This window comes from Cynara cardunculus, unplaced genomic scaffold (genome assembly GCF_001531365.2).
Source record: "Cynara cardunculus var. scolymus isolate 2C unplaced genomic scaffold, CcrdV1 Un_Scaffold_541, whole genome shotgun sequence".
In the NCBI taxonomy this organism is placed as follows: Eukaryota; Viridiplantae; Streptophyta; class Magnoliopsida; order Asterales; family Asteraceae; genus Cynara; species Cynara cardunculus.
Window position 1 is genome coordinate 26563 of NW_020200585.1, and position 10212 is coordinate 36774.

The 10212-nt window shown below is 35.2% G+C and overlaps 1 protein-coding gene across 1 annotated transcript; it reads left to right on the forward strand.

The window, feature by feature from the left end:
• Positions 1 to 5178: 5178 nt before the first annotated feature.
• LOC112501773 lies at positions 5179 to 9888 on the forward strand. Its single transcript, XM_025105489.1, has 8 exons — positions 5179 to 5439; positions 5507 to 5685; positions 6190 to 7102; positions 7489 to 7580; positions 7735 to 7809; positions 7910 to 7971; positions 8789 to 8858; positions 8940 to 9888. The coding sequence occupies exons 1-8, from the start codon at positions 5307 to 5309 to the stop codon at positions 9699 to 9701; spliced, it is 2286 nt and encodes a 761-aa protein (XP_024961257.1). The 5' UTR covers positions 5179 to 5306; the 3' UTR covers positions 9702 to 9888.
• Positions 9889 to 10212: the final 324 nt, after the last annotated feature.

A 10212-nucleotide genomic window follows, 5' to 3' on the forward strand; every position in this document is an offset into this window, starting at 1 on the left:
TTTGTAGCTCGAGATTATTTTCCCGTAGTTAAAAACAGTTTACTTTATGTAATTTATTTTCTTGTCATTTAATTTCCCGCAATTCACTTTCAGCAATTTCCTTTTTTGTATTTTTCATTTTCGTTATTAGTTTTTCAATCTTTGCATTATTCACAAGAAGCACTACAAGAAAAATGAGTTTCAACAAAGCGCATGTAGTGATGAAAAGTTTCATCTACAAGCCATAACGACGACACGTCTCTATAAATCATTTGAGGATAAATGGACTTTTAGTGATGACAATCCTGTTTCTTGTAGTGAAGAAATCAAGCGATGATGGCTAAACGCCTTAACTTGAGGTGTAGAGAAAATTAAGACTGAAACCGACGTGAAAGTCAAAGGTGTCTTGTATATCATTATCGTGTAATTATTTATTGCAGGTGATTAAAGTTTTATTGAAGATTACATTTAATTAATTCACAACTAATTTTATGCATGAAAATGCACTTAATTTTAGAGTTAAGATAAATAAGAAAATCTGAAATAATATAAAAAAACTATAAATAGTTTTAGTATCTGACAAATACTACACTCCTGTGGTGTAGGATGGTAACACGGTGTCGTGCTATGATTCACGATATGTAACATAAATGATATCGTATTGATAGCACGCTTGTAACACCCAAAATCATATTTGCATATAACCAAGTATTTCATATATCAAGAAATACAAATTTACATATTCGATCCCAAATATACAAAAATTACATTATAAAAGTAGCTAACAAACTTTTCCATAAAATCCATATACAAAACTTGTATATATATATATATATATATATAACAAATATTTCAAAAAGACCACAGATAAGCAACATGTTCTCCACATCTCATGTAAGCATATAAGACATATCACAATTTCCCTTTTCCCTTATCTTTTGATTAAGCCTAACCTGTAATGCACGTTTTTGAAACACAAAATGAGGATTAGACCTTGAGGTCTAATGGGAAATCTTTTTTTATGCAATTACAGGGTGAAAATAACCAAATCAAGTTTATAAATCCATATTTGTGATACCAACTGTTAGGATCAAAATTGTCCTAAATATCATGAAAGTTTTATTAAAGCAATTTGGGCCAAGTATGGAAGTCTGGAAGTCTGTAGCCTTATCTTCAAATATCTGAAAAAGAAGACTTTAGAGTTCGGGTAAAAAATACTTCAGAGTTACAGGTCTGAAGAGTCATTCTTTAGAGTTATACTTCAGAGTTACAAGTCTGAAGAGTCATTCTTCAGAGTTATACTTCAGACATACAAGTCTGAAGAGTCACTCAAATACCCAATATTTTTAAATATACTTCATGGGTAAAACTTGCATCATATAGAGCAAGACCAACCAGAGATCCTCTGGTCCTACCAACCAAAGCAAGGCCAACAAAAAACAAGGATAAATAGAAGCAAGGGCCAACTAGAATCCCTTTGGTTCTTACCAACCAAAGCCTCTGTGGTTCGTCTATCCAGAGCCTCTAGGTCAAGAAATGTTAAATACTAAAAGAATTTGAGTTTCAATTACAACCAGAGACCCTTTAGTTAAACATGAAGATCAACCAGAGCCCCTTTGATTCTTTTATCATGGATTGAAATATTTTTCCAATGTTCAAATGAACAACCAGAAGTAAAGCCACCCAGAGGCCAGGCCAACTAAAGCTCGTTTGGTTATAAAACAATTCATTTCATCACATCAATAGAATACAACAACCCAAGCAAAAGAGTAGACAAGAAGCAGACGAGATAGCAAAGGGCAGGATTCCTAAAACACTCAAATGTGCTAGGTCAAACTAACTATCCAACCACACACATAAAACCCTCAAGCACACACAAAGGGAACCTGCCTATAGGCCAAGGGCACTGACTCAGTGGCCTTGCTACTGACAAGGAAGGAAAAGAAGATCTACAGATATTGCGAAAACCAGAAGCAGAGAAGAGAACACCAAAGGGTGACTTGAATGTCACAACAGAAAGCTTCAAAACAAGGGTGCACCACAACCAAAAACAGAATATCCAGATAACAATAAAGCACTGACAAAAAAAAGAAAGGATAGAAATCTCACTCAAAGAGGAGTTAAAAGGTCGAAAGTAAACCAAGAACAAAAAATTTCATAACACAATACAAAAGAAAACCAACAGGATACATGCAAGCCGGAAGAGGCAACACAAGACTAACAAGATCACTTACCTAAACACAGAAAGGGTTTGTTCTTCGAAACAAAGAACAACCAAATAAACCAGACCGTACAAAGAATAAAAAACATAAATCTTACTTGAATAGGAGAAAACCAAAGATAGAAAATGATGATTAGAACAAATCTCTTAATGATGCGAAGAACGCCCAAATCTGGAACAAAGAGTCATCCAATTGAACGACAAAGAAGATAAAAAGCCACCAGAAGAACCTCGTTCTATATGATTAGAACAAATAGAGCTCTAATACCATGTACAAACTTACAAATCTATACAGAGATATGAAAACAAATAAAAAACTCCTAAAAATCTTATCAAAGAGACCAAAGATCTATCGAGAACTCTCTAAGAAATTGAAGAATAAAAAATGACGATTGATACATCAAACTAGGTACAAGCTCGTATATATACCAAGCAATTACAAGATTAGACCTCCAATTTATCAATAATTTATTCGCTACCCTTAAACAGCTTGACAGCTACAAACCAGCCACACAGATTTGCACAAATAACAGAACCAACCCCTCATCTTACAACAACCTACAAAAACAACCATAAATGTCAAGATTGAATAAAATAAAGGCTATATTTAACACAACATAACATATTAAGGATGTTAAATTCTATTAACACCAATTAAGCGCGTGTCCTAAAGAATGTGGAGTCAATTCCTTAGCTTATTCACAAACGATAGTTGTCTAAACATTGTAAAGATTATCATACAAGTCAAGTTCGTAATCTAGGAATTCATTTAAGTCTACAATTGACTTGTACATCACTTAAATTCTTTCTCAATCAAAATTTACTAGAATTTCTATCTTGACATGATTAAAGTGACAAAAATATGTCAAAACAAAAACCCTAATTTTAATTTATCAAGCACAAGCTTTTTTTTCTTTGCAATCTCCAATTATGTCAAGTTACGTTCTCGAAATCACATCCAAACTCAAGTCTTCAATACCTAAAACCTTACTTAAGATATCCCGGCATTTAGCTTTAGTCGAAACTCAACTGTCAATTTAATGCCTTCGGAAACCTCTCTCATTTTCGTGATCGGATCTTAATCTTAGAATTCCCAATTGTGATAACAATTTACTAGAGTTAAAAATCAAATATGCTCTCTTATCTAACAGAGAAAATAAATAGAAAAAAGGTTATAATTTAGTGTACAGAAAAATTAGAAAATAAACAAGTAAATTCATTCCCTAATAATAATATACTTATCGAGTTATTGGGACAGAAAAACCTCAATTCTAATCTAAAGGACCATGTTTATTTACCTTGGGCCGAAGAAATCCAATGTCGACGGCCCATACAGACAACGACTTACACTTCTTTATTTATTTATGGCCCAAAAGAAATCCAACCCATCATTTATATCCATAACGGGGTTTTTTTAATAATAGGTTTTTGGATCAGTTTATACGCATCGACTGATCCTCAAACAAAGATGAAGTGGGTTTTTTTGTTTGATGAAGTGGGAATCAAATGCCATTCATATAAAGGTTTAAATCGGTTATGAAACGGCATTTGATTATGGAAAGTAAAAAATTAAAATCATTGTAAATGCAGAGCTTCCAAAAATCCTTATGGATAAATGACAACAGAACCTTAAATACATTTCATTTATACCTTTTCAGGTTATTAGATACATATGTTGTAGCAAATGAATGTGTCAAAATCAATTTTACAATATTGATAACTCATGTATAATAATAATAATAATAATAAATCAGTTCGTTATGGCATTCAAACCAATTTGGTAGAGTATTTAACGAGAATTGAAGATGCAGAAGTTTCATCTCTTGACTCCAAAAGGCTCTTCGAATTTGTATATAGATCTGAACGCTCTATAACCAAAACCATATCCAGGGATAACAAACCCTAACAGTTCACCCTCTTCCGTCAATGACTTCTTAACTTGAAAATCACTTTCCACATCTTTAAATTCGATGACAAAAACTTTAGCATCATCAGCTACCAACTCAACGGATTAGAAATACTGATAGAAACATTACGACAAGGTTTGTTCGCAAAAGACAACTCAAGAAACAAAATTTTGACAGAATTGGTGAATTTAGTGAAGCTAGAGACTTGAACTCAACAGGGAGAATCAGTAGTTGTACAACACAAGGAAGGGAAGAACAAATCAAATACAGGTTTAAGGGTGTGGATGGCCTGATGCTTTAACGGAGAAGTGGGAGGAGATATTCATCGAAGAAGTGGGGGCTGGTGATTTCTTGGTCCGACAGAAGAAAATGTCGACAGTGATGTCAAAAACTTCATCAAAGTAATGAGATGGAAGGATAGAAAAGGTCAGGTATTTGTCTGCATATAAAATTTAACATTTTTTATAAGTAAATCTTAAAACAAATAACAATATTTAATAACTCTTAAAACAACCAACCAACTAAAAACCACACAAATAAATTTGTAATAAATAAATTTGATGGATAAAAAATAAAAAAAATAACAAACCATATGAACGAGATGAAAAAAGTCTAAAAAAATCCAATGAACTTTAGTATTTGGAATGATTAAGTCTTTGGACAATTTTTTGGAACAAATAAGTTCTTGGACATTCCAAAAACTGTTAAATAACTTCTTAAACTTTTTAAAACCTGTTAGATACATTCTTATGACCTATACAACTTGTTAATGTGGTAGAATAATGAAAAAAATCTGGAAAAAACCAATATACTTTCATATTTTGAACGATTAAATCTCTAAATATTTTTTTTGAAAAAAAAATACTTATAATATAAAATAAAACAAATATACAAAAAATATACTTACATTTACAAAAGAATATTTACAGATAAAAGGAAATTATTGATAAAATTTATTTTAATTAAAAATAAAATTTAGACTTTTGGCGAACGGGATTTGTAATTTACTCAAATATATTTAGAAAAAAAAAAAGAGAAAGCACACGCGATAGAAGCTACACCAACACACACAGAATCACAACCCAGACCAACCCAAAAACCCGACCCATCGTCTCTATTTTGGTCCGACGATAAACGGAAAAGACCTAATAAGAATTCATCGGATTCTTGCATACAGGGACATTCCTTCAGATCGATTAATGATGGCCGGAGGGAATAGTAAGAAAAAGTTCAATAAATCAAAGATTCGAAAACCCACGAAACCATCTTTATTTGTGGAGGGTGGTTTATTATCCGATTATTCTCCCGTCATCACTTCTCCCCCTTCCAGAGGTATATCATTTCAATCATTGATTGGGATTTTTTTGGGATGAAATTTATGTTGTATTTGTTTTTGTAGGAAAGAGTAATAATTCCAACACTACTGGGAATAAATTGAATGCATCGAAGAACAAATCTGCAGTGAGATTTGAGATTGGTAGTAGTTCTGGTGGTAAATCGAAAGCTTCTGGCTCTACGTCGAGGAATGCCGGATCTCAGAAGCCAACAAAGAATGCTTTTGCTTATAAATATCCTCAGGTGATGATTTATTGATCATTAGGGTTGTGATATTTTTAATTTTCAGACGCATTTTGCGGAAATTGGCACTCTCTTTGTATTTTAGGTCATATTTTGGATTCGTCTCGATTTGGAAATTGATATTTGATGCTTGATTATTGGTAATAATGTAACTAGATTAAATTATATAAGAAACACTTCTATAGAAGGTTGTTGGACTTTAATCCATAAAAGAATAACTCTATTTCAGTTTTGAATCTGAAAATCAACGGGTGTAATGTGTATGCCTCATCAGGGAACTGAGAGAATATTGAAATGTAACATGTGATAGGATCAAAGAGTGTAGAGATAATATGATTTGTTGAATTCAGAAATTCATTTGGGTGTTCTATGAGATGCTTGGTTTGTTAAAGAATGGTTCTCATTTTCTTGTGTGTTCAAAATCGTTGATTCTTGGTGATTGGGAGTAGGATGAAAACTTAGCAACTCTTCGTATTGGCGATTTGACCAAATTGGCTTTTGCAGGTGAGTCCACTTGTAGATGAGAGTGGTGATGGGCATAACAAGTTTGAAAAATCAAACCCTATTGTTTTGCTTGATTCCAAGGAATCAAAGATTATTGCGTATATAGATGAAACAGCAGCTACCGGTTCTGAAACTGTCAAATATACTTATGATTACGGTGCAAGTTTTGAGGTGGATGATAGTTGTCATCGAGGATTAGGGTTTCATGATGTAGCAGAAGAAAGCCCTTGTGGTATTGAAGCATCTCCAGTTATTGAAAAGAAAGAATGTTCAGGTTTTGATTCCTCATCCTCACAGGAAATGGAAACTGATATGATGGATGATGATGCCTCGGATGTTAGTGCCTCATCTTCTCCAGTGACAAATTCAGGATTCTTGTCAATTGGAGGCATGAAGTTGTACACCCATGATATCTCTAATGAGGAGGAGGAAGAAGAAGAAGAAGATGATGATGATGATGAAGAAAGCTTAGACTCTTCAGACTCCGAAGAGTCGTTTGACTCATCTGATGGTGATGGTGCTTATAACAGTGGTTGTGATATAGATGATGAGATTGCAAAAGATTACTTTGAAGGGATTGGTGGGAGTTACAAAGTTGCAAATGTTGATCAACTAGTAGGACAAGCTCTTGACAGCTTCGATGGGCGTTTTAATGAAATGCTAAAGGGGATAGGCGGGATTGGGCTTCAAGATGCTTCAAGGGAATATGGCATGAAGAAACCTTGTTCAAGGAAGAAAAGTCGAGCAAAGCCTAGCAAGTTTCAAGCTGCTACTGATGATTGCCCTGTTTTAGTTGATCTTATGCTTGAAAAGAATCCGAGATATCTGCACGGAAAAAAGAAGCATGCTGCAAAGCTTCCCCAATCATGGCCATCCAAAGCTGAAAAGAGTAAAAATTTCCGGAGATTTTGTGGTAAAATATATTCCATAGTCATCTTTACACTGGTACATTCTGTTCAGTGTAGGGTATGCACTTTTTCCATCTTTATGTGATACATGGTGAACTAAAAGAGCAAGCACCAAGCCACAACAATGCTATCGACTATATGCTCCATCTTTTTCTCCATTCAAGTTTAAGATGCTTGTTACAGAAACATAAATTTTCTATTACCCAGTGTTATTATACCGATTATTGCTGATACTGATTTTGGTTCTTACGGAAACAGCTCTACTCTTTGGGGTAGAGGTCAGGTCTACCTACATCTTACCCTCCCCAAACCCCACCTGAGGTGGGATATACCGGTTTGGTTTGGTTTACTAAAGGGTAGTTTCGAAATTTGATTAGTTGTGTCATTTCAGGCGACAAGAAGAAATTACGTCAAGATAGGATTGTTTCTAAGCGTAGGGAGCGAATGATACGTCGTGGTGTTGATCTTGAGCAAATAAATTCTGTAAGCAAAAATACATTTGTCGAGCATATAAATTAAGTGCTTCTTTGAGTTACAAATTTAGTTCCCTTCTCCCCAGATACAGTCATGACATGATACACTAATTCATTGTGCTCGCCAAAACGACTTATGAACATTTGCTTGGTTTTAAATGCAGAAACTAGAGCAGATGGTGCAGAATGAGGGTGATATTATGTCGTTTCAACTTATGCACTCCCGGGATTGTTCTCAGGTTTCAAAAATCACTTGTTTTTGTTTTCTAAATGATTAAGCATCATATACACGATTTCGGCATTAATTCATATGACACTCAAATAACTGAAATTTTGTAGGTTCAAAGGCTAGCAGCAATTTATCGTCTGCGTAGTGTCACTCAAGGTTCAGGCCGAAAAAGGTTATGCATATTTTTCTCTTTTCCCTCTCTTTATTGTGATCTAATGTTCATATCTATGCCCTATCAACTCTTTATAGAAACCAAGTGAAAAATAGTCGCTGATGTTTGACTTTATGGTTGCGTTTGGTACGCGGGACAGGATGGGACAACATAGGACAAGACAGCACAAAAACTTGTTGTCCCACATTTGGCATGACATTAGAATATGACAGGACAGGCCCCTGAGGGGTATTTGGTTCGCATAATGGAAATTGGTGGAATTGGAATCTATCGAAAGAATTTGAAGTAATTGGAATGGAATTTGACCAAGCATTTGGTTGGTAGGAATTGGAATGGAAAGGAATGGAATTCAATTCAATTCATTCACTTATGCGAAGGAATGATGAAATCTTTAATGTATGGAATTTAAAGGATTCCTATATTTTAATAAGTGAACCAAACAAAGGAATTGAAATTTGGTCAAAGGAATTAACCATTCCAATTCCTTCGGAATTCTTTGAAATCCCTTGAATTCAATGAACCAAACAGCCTGGGTGGTACAGAAATGCATTTTTTTCTGTCCCACCAAAATAGGTGGAAAAAAAGTTAGGGAGATAAGACAAGATTGGTAAATTACTAAACTACCCATCTCAAACTAAAACCCTAAAACCTTTCACAATTTTTTCGCCTGTTAACCTCACCCTCACTTGTCTTGTCTTGTCTAGTCTAGTCTTGTTTGCTTACCAAATTCACCCTATATCTGGATTGTTATGAACACCCGGTTCATTCTTCCCCACAAGTTTAAACAGCTAGTGGCTTACTTTATTATGCTATTCAGGTTTGTAACAGTGACACGAACACAGCACACAGGTATGCCTTCATCGAGTGACAGACTTCGCTTGGAGAAGGTAAATAAAACAACACTTTTTGGTTAAATTTGAGGTGAAATATGTTGGAAATTTCATTTGGGCATAAACTTCTGCTTTCAGCTGTTGGGAGTTGATGATGAAGCCAATGATATGACAGTGAATAAGGTCGCTTCAAACAGAAGTAAGAAGGGCACAACCAGAGCTAATGGTTTCATGAGCCCACTGGAGTCAAAATCTGCCAAAACCATGACTCCTGGTGAATCAAGCAAGAAGAAAAGGAGAGATAAAGACAAAATAGGCTCGTATGCTGCACAGCCCGTGTCATTCATCTCGAGTGGTAACATGGTGTCTGAGCGAGCTGAGACTATCGCGGTTATTGAGGAACCAAAATCAACCGACCAGACCTTAAGCAGCATCAAACCCGTGGTGAACTCGTCAAGTTATGGTGCCTTTGAGATGCACACAACAGGTTTTGGTTCAAGAATGATGGCAAAGATGGGTTATGTAGATGGAGGTGGATTGGGCAAAGACGGTAGAGGAATAGCTGAGCCGATTGAGGCAATCCAACGGCCCAAATCACTCGGGTTAGGAGCAAAGATCCCGGAAACTAGCAACACATCAGAGCCTATGAATGTGAATACCCCACCTCAGAGACCAAACAGGGCTGTTGGCCAAGGTTCGAGGGGCAGTGAGAGTAGGGGTAAATCTGGAAATGTGCAGTTTGGGTGTTTTGAAAAGCATACAAAAGGATTTGGGTCTAAGATGATGGCCAAAATGGGGTTCGTGGAAGGGATGGGTCTTGGGCGAGACTCACAGGGCGTGGTGCAACCTCTGGTTGCAAGCAGACTCCCTAAATCCAGAGGGTTGGGTGCTAAAGTTTAGTTGTGTCATTCTGGTCTTTTATTTCTATCGAATAAATAGTAAACTAATATTCATCTGTAGAAGGGATGTTGAACCTGAATTCGGAGTGCCCTTGTAATTTCCTATTAACCATGTATAAAGAAAATCAAGTAGTTCCCTTTTCTTGTTTCTTTAATTTTAATATTTGGTGTAGATTTTTGATGACAAATCACTTTTGTTTTTTGGACTTTCAGTAGTTCCTGAGATGAGATGATTCATTTATCTTAATGGGTGACATTCTCGGTCATTAAAATGGATTGTTGGTAAGCATCTTTTATCCGACAAGCGCTTACTAAGTAAAAAGAAGTTATTTCTCACTTATGAGGAAATGTTCTCGGTTCTTGCTATATCTCTTACCGGATAAGATTCTAAGGGTTGTTTGGCAGTTGCTGAATAGTTTAATGTAGAATGATTAAGTGGTCAGAATGTTTAAGAGACTTTGTATTATGATATAGTGCAATATGAAATATGATTGTTTGGTAACTGTTATGTT